Consider the following 19,473-nt stretch of genomic DNA (forward strand, 5'->3'; position numbering starts at 1 on the left):
GGATCTGAACAACTGTAGGATTCGTGTGCAACTTATTCTAGTAGGGTAGTATTACTGCTAAAGGATACAATTAAATTTTTTTGTAAGGGTGTTGTTGTTTTTTTAAAAGAAACACAATAATGGTTGGAGTCAGCCCAAGGGAATTGTGTTTTGACTTTCTGTGTTAGGTCTGTCACTGGCAGCCGAAGCCTATTCCCTTTCCAGCCACATCAGCTTCAACAGGCTCAGGCCAGAGAAGGATATGGCCTTTGGCAGAAAGATCAGAAGGTAGTGGCTCTGGAAGAAGGAGTCACTGTTCCAGATGTGGAAAGCAAAATACATTTTGGGGTAGCAGAACGGTGCTTTAACACAACTTCAGAAGGGTCACTGCCATTCATTCCCAATATAGAGAAGGCAAAATCCATTGCTTTATTATATTCTTTCATTCGCAGTCCCACTACTTTTATACATTTTGTCACTTTTTCACTTAATAAATAATTAGTTGCAATATTTTTTCCTCATTTTTATCAGCTTGTCTGATATAAAATTGTTGGCAATGGAGGCTCCTTTTGAGTGGGGGCTCTTTCAAATTAGCACCTCTCTCCACAAAAAACTTGAGGCATTGCAATCCCTGCATAAGGTCTTATAGCACCTCGTTAAGCAAATTTAAATTAGTGCTTAGTTTTTGCCAAATGTGGCTGAAATATACCCAGAGTCGAGTGTGGATTTCATGCTCTTTATTCAGCTCATACTAGTGAGGAATGAAAGCCCCCCCCCCCAATATCTGCTTTATATACAGTGGTACCTCGGGTTACATACGCTTCAGGTTACATACGCTTCAGGTTACAGACTTCGCTAACCCAGAAATAGTGCTTCAGGTTAAGAACTTTGCTTCAGGATGAGAACAGAAATTGTGCTCTGGCGGCAGCAGGAGGCCCCATTAGCTAAAGTGGTGCTTCAGATTAAGAACAGTTTCAGGTTAAGTAGGGACTTCCAGAACAAATTAAGTACTTAACCCGAGGTACCACTGTACATTATTTACACAATGGGCCGCACATGATTGGCTAATTCCGGGATTCTCCTGTAGGCCAATCAGGTTGCGGATTCACTTCCACCTGGAGCTGGATTGGGTGGCTCCTACGGACCAATCATACTGCTGCATTCTGAATCCTATTCAACTCAGTACATAAAAGTGGCAGACAGTGACTCAGTTCACATATTAACACTAAGACAACCCCTGACTTAGTGCAATTGAGCAGAAGCAAAGATCCGGGCCACTGTACTTCTCTGATCCTGCTGCTGTCATAGTTTGGCTTAGCATTGTGTCTGAACCCAGACTAACGGTTTATCTTGCTCCAAACAAGTCACAAATCGTAATCAAGTTTTGTTAATGTTTACTGCTCACGAGCCCAGATTCAGATGTAACCATCTGAACATGTAGCACGGCAGTCAGACTGGGAGACCACACCATCACTCTGGGAACCCTCACATTTGCCCTTGTGCATTAAACCAGGGATTAGCGTTACATGCAAATTAGCCCCGTGTTTTCATTTGAAGTGGGACCATTCAATATTATTTATTTCCTAAAATTCATATGATGCTTGATTATAGAAAACTTCTACGTTGTTAACAAAAAGGATAAAACAGTAAGATTATCCCTTTCAAGTTTGCAAACCAATGGACAAGTTGTTTGTTCACTTTAAAGCCCCGAACAGAAATTATGCCTGTCTGATACGTAATGGGAAGGTGTTCCAAAGGGCAGCTGCTGCCACACTAACGGCTTGATTCCTACATTGTACAGAACACACCTCCTAATGATCTGCAAGAGACCCTTTCCTGCAAAGTGCAGTGATCAGTTAGATACATGAAGGATGAAATGATTCTGGTCCTAAGCTGTATAGGGCTTTGTCGTACCAACACCTTAAATTAAGCCAAGTAATTAATGGGCAGCCACTGTAATTCTTTCAACAGCAGTGCATAATCTGTCCCAGTGAGCAGTTTAGCTGTTACATTTTACACTAGCTGCAACTTCTGGGCCAACTTCAGAGTCAGCCCCACATGCAGCGCACTGCAGTAGTGCAAGCTTTAGGTTATTAGCACATGGAAAACAGAGGTCAGGTTATCCCAACACAGAACCTGCAATAGAACCCAAGAGCCTCCACTCCACCTCATACTATGAACTTACAGCTTCAGGGGTATACAACCCCATCCAAAGCAAGCAACTGACCAATTATTGAGACTCTGAGACCATTGAATTAATCTGAAAATTTCACTTTCTCTAATTTTAGTGCAAACTTCTTCCAGTATACACATTTTGTGGCAACTTTATCTAAGTACACATTTTTGCATTTTCTCTCTGTGTGTATGCAGCTATAATATGCACACTTCCTAAGCATAAGCATTTTTAACACATTACATTGCAAAATTTAGAGAATTTGGAATTTTAAGACTGGCTTTGTTTTAGTTTGCATGTTGTTCAGAAAGCGTAAATTAACTGGGTTCTCTTTAAAATGTGAACTGAACTGAATTTATCCCCAGTTCCTATTTCTCAACCGCTGTCTCCATCTTGCCATGATTCAGTTCATTGGCCCTCATGCAGATCACCAGTGAGTCCAGGCTTGAATTGCCTTTCCTGATTCATTTACTGTAAATAGACCTGGGTATCCTCAGTATACTGATTATACCTTGCCCCCGTTTTCCTAATGACTGCTCCCAATAGTTTCAGACACAGGTTAAATGTCACTGGGGACAAGATGGTATCTTGTGGCACCTCACAGCACAACAGCCAGGGGGCTGAGAGATAACCACCTAAATCAGAAGACTGAAGTCAACAAGCTCACTTTGTCATTAAGACAGAGGCAAGAAAACTATAGGACTAAGAAACTCTTGTTTTCAACCTGGTAATGATCAATTGTGCTATGAAGCAAGGAGCATACATAAATAAAGGATTGTCAGAGTTAAAGAGTTGATTTCCAAAGTGGGTTTCTTTTATCTGGATCATAAATAAAAGTAGCCCTTATAAAACTCAATGGAGATGAGGATGGGGGCAAAAACTAGAATTACCATAGTTGGTTCTGCCTGTCATGGGCACTGCTTCCACTAAGTGGTAGGCTCCCTGCCTTCCTCCCTTCCAGTCCCAAGGGACACCAGCCACCAATGTTGATCAGGATCTGCAGGAGTCAAAACTCCTCAGTCTTATCTGGATATGCTGTTACTTGTATAACGAACCGTTCTTTATCATTTACATTCCACTTTCCAGCAAACAAAGTGCTCTAAAATTCCAATCTCTTTAAAATCTCAGACTGAGAGATAATGCTTTCCCACAGGCTACCAAGCAAACCCTGAATCTGGAATTTTCCCTTTGATTGCCCACCTCCAAAATTAACACACTGCCTATCCTTTTAGACTGCATCGTGAGAAAGACAGTGTTGCTCTTGTCTATTCCGAAAACACTTCTATTCCCTAACCTTGTTGTTTTAGGGAGATCTGTCAATAGAGAGCTCACAGAAATGAAACAGGTATCCAACCGATTTCATGAACAGGAAAACAACCATGTTGAGCAAATAGATAACGTTTTGCAAGACAAAATATTGCCTATGACATCACTAGAGAGGAGCAAAGCAGCACTAGGTTAATCTGCTGTGAAACTGCACCAGGGTCAAGGTCCTGATAAGACTAGTTCTGGTACTTTCTTGGAGATGCCTGCTATGGAACAGAACTGTTTGGCTACTTCATGTGATATCACTAAGCCTGCACCTCAAAGCAAGTTTTCAAAATGGGGACGGGGACTTCCAGTTAATACAATGCTATATTCTGTTTTGTTTTGTTTTTAAAGATTTTTATTAAAGTTTTCAAAATATTACAAAAGGAAAAAAGAAAAAGAAAAAATACAAAGTAAAAACAGTTAAAAACAATTCAATCTTTCCGTATCTTATCTTTCATTTGCTTGTTCCCCGGACCTCCTCACACCTCCCTTTTTTGTATCCAGTTCAATTAGTTGGTTCAGCAAATCCTTTCCCTCTTTGTTTTTATCCTAGTCTTTAATCTTAATATATTATAACTTTAAATTATCACCTGTTAACAATCCATTTTTGCACATCTTTATAACATTACTGCTGAAAACCACTTAACTTCAATCCAACATCATTCTAACATTCATTAATTTTGCAGTATTTCTGTAAATAGTCTTTAAATTTCTTCCAATCTTCTTCCACCGACTCTTCTCCCTGGTCTTGGATTCTGCCGGTCATTTCCGCCAGTTCCATATAGTCCATCACCTTCATCTGCCACTCTTCCAGGGTGGGTAGATCTTGTGTCTTCCAATACTTTGCGATAAGTATTCTTGCTGCTGTTGTGGCATACATAAAGAAAGTTCTATCCTTCTTTAGCACCAATTGGCCGACCATTATACAATGCTATATTCTGTGTGGAATCACCGTTTAAACTCTGCTTTCAGGTAACACTAAATCAGTAACGCTAAATTCATTAAATTGCCCTAGTAAGGAAGCAACAGTTCTGAGAAAGACAGGGACAAAGAGACATGCAGTGTTTCTTATGACATCTGGTTCTGCCCTTAGTCACTAATGTTATGCTACACCAGCTCTGCAAAACACAGCATTTCTTCTGTGCTGTTCCTGTTCAGTAGTTAGCACCTCTAGGAACTGTGATGGGATAGAAATAGGCTGGCCCATGGAATCAAGCCAGGGTTCCCAGTGGACACAGTGCAGGTTTATTCTCCTCCGTCCAAGCAGCAAACACCAACACTTTGCCAGCATATTCTAATTAAAAAAACAACCACTTGGACGTACCTTTCCAGTACTTTGCCCACACTGTTGCTTTTGGAACTGCAAATCTTAAAGATTATTCTGTTGATTATGATGGCAATAATATATTTCCCTTTAGCCTTGCAAGATCAAAGAGATCTGTCAGTCTTTTTTACAGGTCTATTTTTATCGAGTTATTCCATGTCATAATTTTTTATGCAGGGCAGTTGGATAAAAGTTACCCACAGGGCATCTAGACCACCTCATGCTTTTGCACCATCTCCGTTCATTTAAATTGAGCTTGTTCATGGAGTCCATTGTTTAAAATATGACTTTGTTGGGTTGCCTGAAGAAGGAAGTGCAGCAGAAATATATTAGTAGAACCTTTTTCCATCCATTTATGCTTAGTAAACTTTAGTATAGATAATTACCTGGGGACTTTTGATATGACGAAGGCACTTCTCATGTTGCTTGTGAACCTCTTAAATTGTTTGCAGTTTGGCCAGGGGTGGCCCAAGTATTGCAATTCCTAAGCCGAAAAATGCAAATGGCACCCCATCTCACCAATTAAAATGATGAACAACCTACCAGGGATTTCTCTTGTGCAAGCCTTGTTGAAACTGAGGAATGGCTGTAGCTCAGTAGCAGAGCATCTGTTTTGCATGCAGAAGGTCCCAGATTCAGTTCCTGGCATCTCCAAGCAGGGCTGGGGAAAAGCCCTATCTGAAAGCCCAGAGAGCCTTTGCCAGTCAGTTTAGACAATACTCATCTGGAAGTGCCAGTGCTCTGACTTGGTCTAAAGCAGCTTTCTATAGTTGTTCCTCCCAACAAGTGCTCTACTGTGTTCTTGTGCAGCTGCCATTCATATCAATGGCCCTCAAACTGGAAAGCATCCTAGCAAATTATTATCAATCATCAGATCTGCCTGTCTGCGACTCTCCCCCCCCCCCAAATTTTTTTATTAATTTTCAAAAAAAAATTAAGACAAACAAACAAACATCCTAATTGTAATTAAAACAATCTTAATAACATTGTTAAGTGACTTCCTCGAATCCCCCTGGTTGAATTTCATTATATATCATTTTAACGGTTTTCCAAAATCAATTTTCTCCAAAAAAAATTAACTTAATCACTTAACATCTTTCGTTCTTTCTAATTTAGCTTTAAACATCTTAAATCATACCCTTACATATTTAAATCCTAAGCCTATCTAATATTTGCAAGCTTTTCCACTTATGTTATCTTAACATATTTAGCTAAGCAGTCTTTAAATTTCATCCATTCTTCCTGGTACACCTCCTCCTTCTGGTCTCGGACTCTTCCAGTCAGGTTGGCTGTCTGTGACTCTTAAAAGTGTCCACACAATCTATCTAAAGCAGGGATGGAGAAGTTGCAGCTTTCCAGATGTTATTTGACTCCTAACATAAATAATCTTGGACCATTGTGCCTTCTGGCCAGGGCTGATGGGAACAGGAGTCCAACAATATTTAAAGGGCAACATGTTCTGCATTTAAAGCAACCAACACAACTTGCCTCATGTTCAGCTGGTCACAGAGCAAGACGGCTCTTTCCAAACTTAGCGATAGAGCAGCAGAGATCATGTTCGCCTGTGCAGAGACATTTAAATATCCAGAGTTCTGCAAGAACAGCCACAGATATTCTGATTGCAACCAGTGCGTAGGTGGCTTTTTAAATGGATTAAGGAAATAAATATAATGGAGGCCATGACTACTCCCCATGATAGGGTGCTGCATCTTTGAATAAAAACAATAGGTGACAGCCGTCTTCTGATCCAGCAAATGTGCATGTGAGATAGACAGAGAGAGGTATTTGTGGGCAAATTATGTGAAATTTGCAAGTGCCAACAAAAGAAGGATGTTAGGACATGAGTATAAAATAGGAGTTACCTGTATGAAATCAGAAGTGCTCATGAAGAACCAAGAGAAGTGGGAGGTTCTGGATTTCCCTCTATTTCTCCCTGCCCTCATTCCATAATCTAACCAGTACAAGTCAACATGATTGTTTATCCCACACATTGGGCAGTAGAAATTTAGGCATTTTGGTGTTGTTGTTTAAAAAAAATATATATTTATGCTTTTACAATAAATTAGTACATCCATTTCACAATATTCTTCATTATCCTTCTACATTGTTCAACTTCCCCACACGTCTCTCCATGGATTCCTTCTTACTCTTAGTTGTGCTCCTTCCACACCTTCTAACTGATTTAGCTGCTCTTCATAACTCTGGTCCTACTTGGAGATTTAATTCTTTAAATATTCTCCAAAGTTTCCCCACTCCTTTCTTATGGTGTATTCATCCTGGTTTCTTATCTGAGCTTTTCTTACAAAATCCTTTTTCTTTATCCTTTTTAAATATCTCATTTCTTTGATGGTACTGAAATCAGTCATTGATCCAATCTTGTATGTCTTCTCTCTTTTTTGGTATTGGTTGGCCTTCTTTGAATTCTATAATATCTTTATAAGTACCTCAATTTCCTTTCATATTTATCTTTTTCACTGACACTGCTTCCATGGGTGATAGCCAGTTTGGTCCTTATACCCAATCCAAACCAAAGATAGACTTCTTCTAATTATATGGTTTAAGAACCATCTGTGTACTCTAGCCTTGTCATAATATAGATACACATGCCAGCAGTACTGTAGGTCAAATCCCTCCAAGTCCAGTAAGCTAGTATTTTTTAAATTCCATACAGTCTTTTACCCAACTTAGTTATACTGCCTCGTAATAAATTTTTAGATCAGGAAGGCTGAATCCCCCGCCCCCTTCTCTTGTATCTGTTAAAATTTTGAATTTAATATGTGGCCTTTTCCCTTGCCATATGAATTTCAGCATATTTGTTTTTCATTTTTTAAAGCAAGCATAGTTGCTAATCACTGGTAGTGTTTGAAAGAGTAACATCATTTTAGCTAGGACATTCATTTTGATTGTTGATATTCTTCCCGACAATGATAAGTTCATAAGTTCATTATTCCCCATCTCTCCATATCTTTTTAAATTTCATTCCAGGTTTTGGTATGGTTATCCTGAAAAAGATTTAAGTTTGTAGTCGAAATCCATATTCCCAAGTATTTTACCTTCTTCACTATTTAAATCTCCGATATGGCTTCTATTGTTTCTTTGGTTTGGGGATCTAAATTTTTCGTCAACATCTTCATTTTTCCTTTGTTGATATAGAAACCTGCCAAGCTTTCAAAATTTGTTATAGTTTCCAGGGCTTTGGGTACACTCTCCCAGTGGATTTTCTAAGGTTAGGACCACATCAACAGCAAAAGCTCTTAGTTTATAATTCCGTTGTCTTACTCAAATTCCTCTAATTTCTGTATTTTCATGTATATTTCGTGCCAGGACTTCCAACACTAAGATAAATGGTAAAGGCAATAAGGGACATTCTTGCATTTTGGGTTTGTTTGCTTCATTGCAAGGAGGGAGGTTTGCTTCTTTCAAAAATCAGAGGATTAGATGAGGACCAAAAGGAACTGTGTAAATTCGCTAAGAATCATGCATTGAGGAAATATTTCCCTTCCTTCCACACATCCAATGAACTGGGGAGTTTTCTGTTCCTCTGTTTAGGAAGCTTTGACCTATTTTTGGTTTCTTCTCTGCCAAGGAACACTGCAGCAGGTACAAGTAGCAATGCTAGTCATTTTGCAGTGACCTTCTTCTGTCCCCTTGGCGATCTGGACCCATCGTCTATTTACGCAGCATATTTGTGGTCTGTTTATTTTTTTTCCAGAGCCCTCATCAAGTGCTGAAAACAGGACACGGGCTCTTCAGAATATTTTGTTTTCATTTCATCTTATGGAGTAGCGAGTGAAACTGGCCACCCTCCAGTCTTGGATGCATGGACAATCAAGGCTTGTATCAGGATGAATGCTACATTTATAGGTCCTTTTTATGAAAAAAAGAAAGAAAAAAGAAACCTAAGTTTTAAAAGCACGAACGAAAGGGATGCCAAGGAGGCGTTCTCATCCACAAAGCCTTCCGCAAAGACGAGGCAGAACTTTCATGCCAGTCACCACCACCATGGAGCAGCTCCTGGGATATTCTTTCTGTCTCTTCCTGATCCTGTCACCTTTATGTAGCACAGGGCACCCTATTCAAATCCACATACCTTCTCACGAGGTAAGTCCTGCTGGGAGACAGACAAATGTAAAGGTGAAATGATGCTTGGCTGTTGTTGTTTTTTGTTTGTTTGTTTGTTTTAAGAGGACTACTGAACGGTCAGGTCAGCTGGAGGCAGCAGTGCCAAATAGTTCAAGAGCAGCAGAAAGGTTGAATAGAAATATTCCCGAGTTCTTCTTCTGCCTTTGAAAAATCAATGGCTTCCAAAAGGTGGAGAAGGGAGGGGAGGGAACACTAGTGAAGTGTACTCTTTTTGGATCAAATTGCCTAGGATTGTGCAATGCAGAATAGACAAGTGGGTGTATCTGTGTTGGAAGTAGTAGGTGAAGCAGGATGCAAACATTAGGGTTACGCAGAACTCCTTATTGGGCAGAATAAAGAGTCCACTCTCTCTCTCTTTCTCTACAGACAGACTGCAAAGCTGGGTAACACATATTTCCATTCTGCTAGGTGAAGAGTTCTGAATGACTCAAAACCTTGCATATTCTTCTTCCAACAGAGTCTGGTATTCCCTCCCTGGTATTTTGTGTTCCTTATCTAATGGGACCAAAAACGGTACCATCTTGACATCAATACAGAGATGCCTTGATTTTCCATCTCTTCCTCCCACCCAGGAATATTAGTTTTCAGTTTATTCAGGCTAAGAAATTAACTCATTAACTCTGACCAGCTGTAGAAGGGGGAAGCTACGTGCTGGCTGAAGTATTTCTCATGCCCTGTAGTACTGGACCTTCGTTGTTGTAGCTGAGAGGAATCAGAGTCCTTGTTTGCTACATAATTCCAGGCAGTCAACATCAGTGCGATATCTTGGTCCAAATCCAGTCCATGGCAGCTGCGACTTATTTCCATCCAAACTTTGATAGACCAAAAGCCACAGCAGGTGCAGTCCATGAATGGCAAGATTTGAGAACAAGCATTAAAAAGTGGTTAGTGTCCTAGAACATTTTTTACCACGTGAAGCAGTGCCTGCAATGAAACAAATTAGGGAAAGTTGCCTCCTCTAATCTCACATCTTCTGCTGTTTTTTGCTTCTTAAAATCATGGTTAGATTAACTGGACTCCAACGTTAATTTTAATGCTTCTCACCTCAGCTCTTTCTAACTACAGAGAAACTGTTTGAAAAAATAAAACGTTACTAAATATATATATATATATTTCAGATCAATGTAGATTTGGCAGTGCTGCCCTAGAATGATGCGATTTACCCTATTTCATAAAATCAAGGAAGATATGGAAAAGGCTTTGTGTTCTAAACAGAGCAGGAAACAATATTTCTGGCACAAGAAACTTGTGAAGATCTTCTCTGTGGCTGAATGTTTTTAAAAAAATCAGATGACAGGATGTTCACACAGATAACCAACCTATAAAGTTTCCATCAAAACAAACACATCAGGTCAATATAATTTATGATTAGTGAATAAGTCTCAATTTATTTTATGATACCCCCACCCCATGTTTTTAAAAAATAACTTGATTTGTAGCTAAATGAAAAATCAGAATACTAAGGAGTTTCATCCCTGCCTGATGTCCTTCCAGTGTGGAGAGCCAGTGTGGTGTAGTGGTTAAGAGCGGTAGTCTTGTAATCTGGTGAACTGGGTTCGCTTCCCTGCTCCTCCACATGCAGCTGCCCGGTGACCTTGGGCTACTCACACTTCTTTGAAGTCTCTCAGCCCCACTCACCTCACAGTGTTTCTTGTGGGGGAGGAAGGGAAAGGAGAATGTTAGCTGCTTTGAGACTCCTTTATTGTCGTTTAGTCGTGTCCGCCTCTTCGTGACCCCCTGGACCAGAGCACACCAGGCACTCCTGTCTTCCACTGCCTCCCAGTTTGGTCAAACTCATGCTGGTAGCTTCGAGAACACTGTCCAACCATCTTGTCCTCTGTCGTCCCCTTCCCCTTGTGCCCTCCTTCTTTCTCAACATCAGGGTCTTTTCCAGGGAGTCTTCTCTTCTCATGAGGTGGCCAAAGTATTGGAGCCTCAGCTTCAGGATCTGTCCTTCCAGTGAGCACTCAGGGCTGATTTTCTTAAGAATGGATAGGTTTGATCTTCTTGCAGGGTAGTGATAAAGCGGGATATCAAATCCAAACTCCTCCTCTTCTTCTTCTTCTTCTTCTTCTTCTTCTTCTTCCTCCTCCTCCCATTCTCATTAGCCAGCATGTCATGTGGGATTGGGGCCTCGGTGGTGGCAGCCCCTCCTCCTCTTTGCCCATTCTCCAGCAGCTGTCACAAGCTGCCCAAGGGAGGAGGCCAGCAGCAGCAGCAGCAGCGATGGAGAGGCCATGGAGAGGTTGTCGCTGCTTGAGACAAGCGCTGGCTCATCCTCCTCCCTGAGCTTGGCAGTGGCAGCCCTGGCAGGGGGGAAAGGGACATTCCAGGATCAAATCAGAAGCCAGGATGGCTTTTGTAATTCCTGGACTGTGCCTGGAAAATCGAGATACTTGGAGGGTTTGCTCGTCATGGATTATGGCTTATGGCTTAATATAGTCACAATACATTGGCTATCGATAAGTTATTTTAAGCATTTGTGCCCCACTCTTCAGGCATTTGTGCCCCACTCTTCAGCTGAAAACATTCCCAGAACTACGTACAAGTCAACAAAGAGAAAAGCAGTCCCTACCTTCAGGCTTACAATCTCAGCTACTCTCAGCAGCAGCTCTTCAAGGCCCCTGGCTGAGCTTTTATCCAACTGCGCTACATGGTTGTTGTTATGTACTGGAGTTCTCCCCCTTCATGGATCACTGCCTTGCCGTGGCGAAGGGGCTTGAAGAACTCAGAGAAGCTATGAACTACGCCGAGCAGGGCACACAAGATGAACAGGTCATAGTGGAGAGTTTTGAGCAAACGTGATCCACCTGGAGGAGGAACCGGCAAGCCACTCCAGTATCCTTGCCAAGAAAACTCCATGGACAAAGACAACAGGCATATAAAAGTTATGACGCTGGAAGATGAGCCCCTCAGGTCGGAAGGCGTCCAACATGCTACTGGGGAAGAGCGGAGGACAAGTACAAGTAGATCCAGAGCTGATGAAGCGGCTGGGCCAAAGCCGAAAGGACGCTCAGTTGCGGATATGCCTGGAAGCGAAAGGAAAGTCCAATGCTGTAAAGAAAAATATTGCATAGGAACCTGGAATGTAAGAACCATGAACCTGGGTAAGTTGGAGGTGGTCAAAAATGAGATGGCAAGAATAAATATTGACATCCTGGGCATCAGTGAACTAAAATGGACGGGAATGGGCGAATTCAGTTCGGATGACCATCACATCTACTACTGTGGGCAAGAAACCCGTAAAAGAAATGGAGTGGCCCTCATAGTCAACAAAAGAGTGGCGAAAGCTGTACTGGGATGCAATCTCAAAAATGATAGAATGATCTCGATACGAATCCAAGGCAGACCTTTTAACATCACAGTAATCCAAGTTTATGCACCAACTACTGGTGCTGAAGAATCTGAAATTGACCAATTCTATGAAGACTTACAACACCTTATAGAAGTGACACCAAAGAAGGATGTTCTTCTCATTATAGGGGACTGGAATGCTAAAGTAGGGAATCAAGAGATAAAAGGAACAACTGGCAAGTTTGGCCTTGGAGATCAAAACGAAGCAGGGCAAAGGCTAATAGAGTTCTGTCAAGAGAACAAGCTGGTCATCACAAACACGCTTTTCCAACAACACAAGAGACGACTCTACACATGGACATCACCAGATGGGCAGCATCGAAATCAGATTGATTATATTCTCTGCAGCCAAAGATGGAGAAGCTCTATACAGTCAGCAAAAACAAGACCTGGAGCTGACTGTGGCTCAGATCATCAGCTTCTTATAGCAAAATTCAAGCTTAAACTGAAGAAAGTAGGAAAAACCACTGGGCCGGTAAGATACAATCTAAGTCAAATCCCTTATGAATACACAGTGGAAGTGACGAACAGGTTTAAGGATTTAGATTTGGTGGACAGAGTGCCTGAAGAACTATGGATGGAGGCTCGTAACATTGTACAGGAGGCAGCAACGAAAACCATCCCAATGAAAAGGAAATGCAAGAAAGCAAAGTGGCTGTCCAACGAGGCCTTACAAATAGCAGAGGAGAGAAGGCAAGCAAAATGCGAGGGAGATTGTGAAAGATACAGGAAATTGAATGCAGATTTCCAAAGAACAGCAAGGAGAGACAAGAAGGCCTTCTTAAACGAGCAATGCAAACAAATAGAGGAAAACAACAGAATGGGAAGAACCAGAGATCTGTTCAAGAAAATTGGAGATATGAAAGGAACATTTCGTACAAAGATTACCATAATAAAAGACAAAAGTGGAAAGGACCTAACAGAAGCAGAAGACATCAAGAAGAGGTGGCAAGAATACACAGAGGAATTATACCAGAAAGAAATGGATGCCTCGTACACCCTAGGTAGTGTGGTTGCTGACCTTGAGCCAGACATCCTGGAAAGTGAAGTCAAATGGGCCTTAGAAAGCACTGCAAATAACAAGGCCAGTGGAAGTGATGGTATTCCAGCTGAACTATTTAAAATTTTAAAAGATGATGCTGTTAAGGTGCTACACTCAATATGCCAGCAAATTTGGAAAACTCAGCAGTGGCCAGAAGATTGGAGAAGATCAGTCTACATCCCAATCCCAAAGAAGGGCAGTGCCAAAGAATGCTCCAACTACCGCACAATTGCACTCATTTCACACGCTAGCAAGGTTATGCTTAAAATTCTACAAGGAAGGCTCAAGCAGTATGTGGATCGAGAACTCCCAGAAGTGCAAGCTGGATTTAGAAGAGGCAGAGGAACCAGAGACCAAATTGCAAACATGCGCTGGATTATGGAGAAAGCTAGAGAGTTCCAGAAAGACATCTACTTCTGCTTCATTGACTATGCAAAAGCCTTTGACTGTGTCGACCACAGCAAACTATGGCAAGTTCTTAAAGAAATGGGAGTGCCTGATCACCTCATCTGTCTCCTGAGAAATCTCTATGTGGGACAAGAAGCTACAGTTAGAACTGGATATGGAACAACTGATTGGTTCAAAATTGGGAAAGGAGTACGACAAGGCTGTATTTTGTCTCCCTGCTTATTTAATTTATATGCAGAATACATCATGCGAAAGGCTGGGCTGGATGAATCCCAAGCTGGAATTAAGATTGCCGGAAGAAATATCAACAACCTCAGATATGCAGATGACACAACCTTGATGGCAGAAAGTGAGGAGGAATTAAAGAACCTTTTAATGAGGGTGAAAGAGGAGAGCGCAAAATATGGTCTGAAGCTCAACATCAAAAAAACGAAGATCATGGCCACTGGTCCCATCACCTCCTGGCAAATAGAAGGGGAAGAAATGGAGGCAGTGAGAGATTTTACTTTCTTGGGCGCCATGATCACTGCAGATGGTGACAGCAGCCACGAAATTAAAAGACGCCTGCTTCTTGGGAGAAGGGCAATGACAGGCCTAGACAGCATCTTGAGAAGTAGAGATGTCACCTTGCCAACAAAGGTCCGTATAGTTAAAGCCATGGTCTTCCCAGTAGTGATGTATGGAAGTGAGAGCTGGACCATAAAGAAGGCTGATCGCCGAAGAATTGATGCTTTTGAATTATGGTGCTGGAGAAGACTCTTGAGAGTCCCATGGACGGCAAGAAGATCAAATGCATCCATTCTTAAGGAAATCAGACCTGAGTGCTCACTGGAAGGACAGATCGTGAAGCTGAGGCTCCAGTACTTTGGCCACCTCATGAGAAGAGAAGACTCCCTGGAGAAGACACTGATGCTGGGAAAGATGGAGGGCACAAGGAGAAGGGGGCGACAGAGGACGAGATGGTTGGATAGCGTTTTTGAGGTTACCAGCATGAGTTTGACCAAACTGCGGGAGGTAGTGGAGGACAGAGGTGCCTGGCGTGCTCTGGTCCATGGGGTCACGAAGAGTCGGACACGACTAAACGACTAAACAACAACAACAACTGGAGTTCTCACCCTGGGCCAGCAGGGGGATACTGTAGATAGTTTTCACTCAGGTCCACATATGCAAATAAGGAATTGAAAGTGACATTCAGTGATTGGATAGTTACAGAAAGTTGTTACTGTTGCGTTGCAGCTGAGCTCTATATAAGCAGGTTGGCTGAACCCTTCAGCTCAGTTCTGTTCTGGCCTGTGAATAAACAAGAGCTGTTTGAAGAATCGCTGTGACGTCTGATATGTTCACCCACAACTTAACAGTTGTCGTTTATTTTTACTTTCCCCCCCAAAAAATTATTGATTTTCCAAAATTTATAAACAAACAAACATAAATCCTAACTGTAATTATTCTACTCTTAATAACATTGTTATGTGACTTCCTCGAATCCCCCTGGCTGAATTTCAATGTATATCATTGTAACAGTTTTCCAAAACAATTTTCTCATAAAATTTACTTAATCAATTAACGTCTTTCTTTCTTTTCATTTTAACTTTAAACATATTATTCTATAACATCACATATTTAAATCCTAAGCCTATCTGGTATTTGCAAGTATTTCTATTTAAATTATCTTAGCATATTTAACTAAATAGTCTTTGAATTTCATCCATTCTTCCTGGTACTCCTCCTCCTTCTGGTCGCGGACTCTTCAGGTCAGGTCGGCTAGCTCCAAAAAGTCCATCATCTGCATCTGCCATGCCTCCACTGTTAGCACTTCAACAGTTGTCTTGTAATTGGAGATGGTGAGCCAAACTTGAGCCCAGGAGAACCACAGGCCCTGCCTTCAAGGTGGCCAGCTTTTGTTTCCTTGATATTTGGGGAGGTGGGCTGAGCAAGTGAGCTGGAGACATTGTTGATGCTAAAATGGGGTGTGAGTCCCATTAAGAGTCACAATAATTTAAATTAGAACAAAATATTTACTCGTGAAAATGCATGATTTATTCTGGAACCCAAGGCCTATGCTAGCTGAATCTCCACTCAGAATAAACGGCTATTTGTTTTAAGTAGGCACAGATCATAACACTTTTTCCTGAGCTTGCAGTCTTCAAAGGGGAACGTAGTTGCATGTTTGGAAAGAAATGGCTGGCTGAGCAATGCAAAACAAAGTTGGTAGAACTGGAAATGTCACCTGTGGTGGGGATGGCATGACCTGAAAGGAAGCAGGCAGTTCAGTGGATTCCCTGAGGTAAAGAAGGCAAAGCTTGCCTGACTTTCAGATGCGTAGGAATATAACTTTTATGGACTCTTTGAAGACACCTGGCAAGATGAATTAGGAATATACAGAAGACAGGATGAAGAAATATGAAGGAAATTGTCAATTAGCCAATGAGTCAAAACACACACAAACTGGTCGTTTTGGCACACCCCTAGAACCTAAAGTTTTGTAGATTCCAATGAGAGGCCAAGGGGCTCCAAGATTTGTGCAAAAAAGGGAATTACAGCAGGCATCCATTATTGACTGCTTAGAACAGGCTAGAACTGGTGTGGTCACAATCCAGCACAGTGCTTGCTGAAAACTGTACCCGATAAAAGAAGGGCAGATGACTCTCTTTTGCTATAACATGGCAGAAATAAATGTCTGTGTCTCCACATCCCCAGCCTGAGTCCAGTTGACCAAAACCAGACAAATTTTCATTGTAAACAGATTTTATAACCAAGGCTTTCAAAGGAAACTACATATTCCTGTAAAACAGACTGACTCTGTGGTTTGGCAGGTTGTAATCTGGAGGAAATGGTGTGACTTTTTGCTGTTGTTAATGAGGTCTGGTCTTTCTTGAAGACTGAAGCTCACAGTCTGGGAATTCTCCTTAGCACATATGAAACTTAAGAGTACTGCCCTGAATTTGACCAAACTCTTATCTAGTCCAGCATTTTGTTTTCCACAGTGGCCATCAGATGTCCATGCAAAGTCTGCAAGCAGAAAGAAAGTCACACCCTGGATCCATTAACTCCCTGGAACACCAGGATGCTTGCAGCTCAAGCTCTTTTAACCACATTCATCCAGTGACAGCTAGCACATTCTCTTCTACATTTCAATTTCGTAATCATTCCAGTATTTGGAAGACCCTTGATTACACCAAAGTAAACAGATTTGCTTTGGAAAATTGTTTGGGGATAGCAGTCCCATGCAGTTGCTTGTAATTTAGTTTGATCCAGCACATTCACTTTTCCTTTTGAAAGAACAAACTCTTTTTGTTTTCTTCCACAGAGGTCTACACGCCAAGTGAAGACCCCCAAAACAGAGGTAGGTGATCATGTTGGATTACCAGTTAATTTATTACTGATCAACCATCCTTTTTTCTTTTCTTACCACAGTCATGTCACTGCAAGGTTTGTTATGCAAAGGTAGCAGAAAGAGGCGCTAGAATAGATTGCGTTGCTTTGTCTGCAGCTGGGGGACACCATTTTGAAATTTTAAACAAACCCCAAATTTAAAACAAACAGTTACTTGCAACGGTACCCACAGGATTTTTCCCCAGGGTGGGGGGCAGGCAAAGTAAAGCACATGAAGTGGGGAGGAGGGAAGTTTCTCATCAATACATAGAGAGAGAGAAGAAAAGCTTCTCTTCATTGAGCCTTGTATCTCAAGTTCTACAAATGTTAGAAATTTAAGGTGGTGTTCAACTAAGGGCTTGTCCACACTTCCACTTGTCCTGCCACTTTCCCCTGGGAAAACCCACGGCTTACTGCTGAATTGGAACAAATGTCAGTTGTTTTTTCTGTGGATTGACATTAGTTCTGATTCAAACAATGGGTTTTCCTGGGGAAAGTGGCAGGACAAGTGAAAAAAGCATTATTTGCTTGACGAACTGCATCACAAAATTATTTGTTTGCTTGTTTGTTTATTTATTCAGTTTTCAGATCAAAGTTTTACAATCACATATCCAATACAGTGGTACCTCGGGTTACAGACGCCTCAGGTTACAGACTCCGCTAACCCAGAAATAATACCTCGAGTTAAGAACTTTGCTTCAGGATGAGATCAGAAATTGTGCGGCGGCAGCAGGAGGCCCCATTAGCTAAGGTGGTACCTCAGGTTAAGAACAGTTTCAGGTTAAGAATGGACCTCCAGTACAAATTAAGTTCTTAACCCGAGGTACCACTGTATATAACATAAAAACAACATTCCAAATAATCTCCCTTTGTGGCTCCTATTGTTAATCATTTCTTCCTGCATCTTTTATGATAATCCAAATCTTTTACATCTCCATTATGTCCAAAATTCATCATTAAACTACAAGTGTTATTCCAATCCTACTAACAGTTTTAATTGTTTACAATGGTTTTTAAGATAAAATATAAATTTCCCCCATTCCTTATTAAAATTTGGGTCTTCCTGATTTCTGGTTCTTCCGGTCACTTTTGCCAAGTCAGCATAATCCATCAACTTAATCTTCCATTCTTCTCTGGTAGGAACTTTATCTTCTTTCCATCTCTGGACTAATAACATCTGCACAGCCGTAGTCGCATACATAAATAGTCTTTTCTGCTCCCTTGGGATTTCGGCACATAGGAATAGAGTGTTAGCCTATGACCTGGGAGACCAGAGTTTGAATCCCCACTCAGCCATGAAGCTCACTGGGAGACCTTGGACCAGTCACCATCTTTTTGCCTAACCTACCTCACAGGGTTGTTGTGGGGATGGAATGGGGAGGGAGAGAACCACATACAGCACCTTGAGAAAAGGTGCTATATAAATGTAACAAAGAAATAAAATTAAGAAATAAATAGAGGCTAGCATCTTGAGTGGTTGTAGACTGACTGATTGACAGTATGGAATCCAGCAAGGTTTCTGTTTAGGGAAAACAAACACATATCTGTATGGGCCTCAAATGACCATGCATTAAAAAAAAAAATTTGCCATATATATTTGGGTCATGTAGAATATACCCGTAGGATTGGATCCAATGAAGTTGTCCCTCTCCCTTCCCTGTGCACCTCACCAAATCTGCTCTGGGTTTTCTCCTTCTGAGAAGATTAAGGGCCACTAGGGGGGTATGTACACAGGGAGAGAGAGTGGACATCTCATTGCATAGGCAGAAGTCCTGACAGCTCTGTTGGATACAAGCCATAATTTTATCTGCGTAACTGAGTGTCTCTTGGGGATGCAAAATAGCTAAGAAAGGGGGAACACAACACAACCTGTTTTGTCTGGAGTCAACCACTTACCACAGTGGTATCCAAACTTTTTTCAAAGAGGGCCAGATTTGATGAAGTGAAGGGCCGTGTGGGCCAACCAAAGGGCCAACCAAAGTTGTTGGTCTTTTTTTAGGATTGAAGTTGTTGAGGTTTTTTAAGGACATAGGTAGGCAAATTAAGGCCCCGGGGCCGAATTCGGCCCAATCACCTTCTAGGTCCAGCCCGCAGACAGTCCAGGAATCAGCGTGTTTTTACATGAGTAGAATGTGTGCTTTTCTTTAAAATGCATCTCTTTGTTATTTGTGGGGCATAGGAATTTGTTCATTTTTTTTTTTCAAAATATAGTCCGGCCCCCCACAAGGTCTGAGGGATAGTGGACCAGCCCCCTGCTGAAAAAGTTTGCTGACCCCTGTTTTAGGATTTTACCCCAGGAAATAGAAGGAATGGCTTATAATTAAGGGCTACTTGCAAATGCTGATATTTTGTGAACTTAATCAATCA

General features: G+C 41.4%; 1 protein-coding gene across 1 annotated transcript in view; it reads left to right on the top strand.

Annotated features, from left to right (window-relative positions):
• The first annotated feature begins 8,641 nt into the window (after positions 1 to 8,641).
• The window catches only part of ITIH6 (inter-alpha-trypsin inhibitor heavy chain family member 6), a 33,120-nt gene continuing 22,288 nt past the window's right edge, over positions 8,642 to 19,473 (top strand). The window contains exons 1-2 of the mRNA XM_028711363.2: positions 8,642 to 8,888; positions 17,042 to 17,077. Of these exons, the coding sequence (XP_028567196.2) occupies positions 8,715 to 8,888; positions 17,042 to 17,077 (210 nt within the window). The 5' untranslated portion in view covers positions 8,642 to 8,714. The remainder of the gene's footprint in view (positions 8,889 to 17,041; positions 17,078 to 19,473) is intronic.

This window comes from Podarcis muralis, chromosome 17 (assembly GCF_964188315.1).
Source record: "Podarcis muralis chromosome 17, rPodMur119.hap1.1, whole genome shotgun sequence".
Lineage (NCBI taxonomy): Eukaryota > Metazoa > Chordata > Lepidosauria > Squamata > Lacertidae > Podarcis > Podarcis muralis.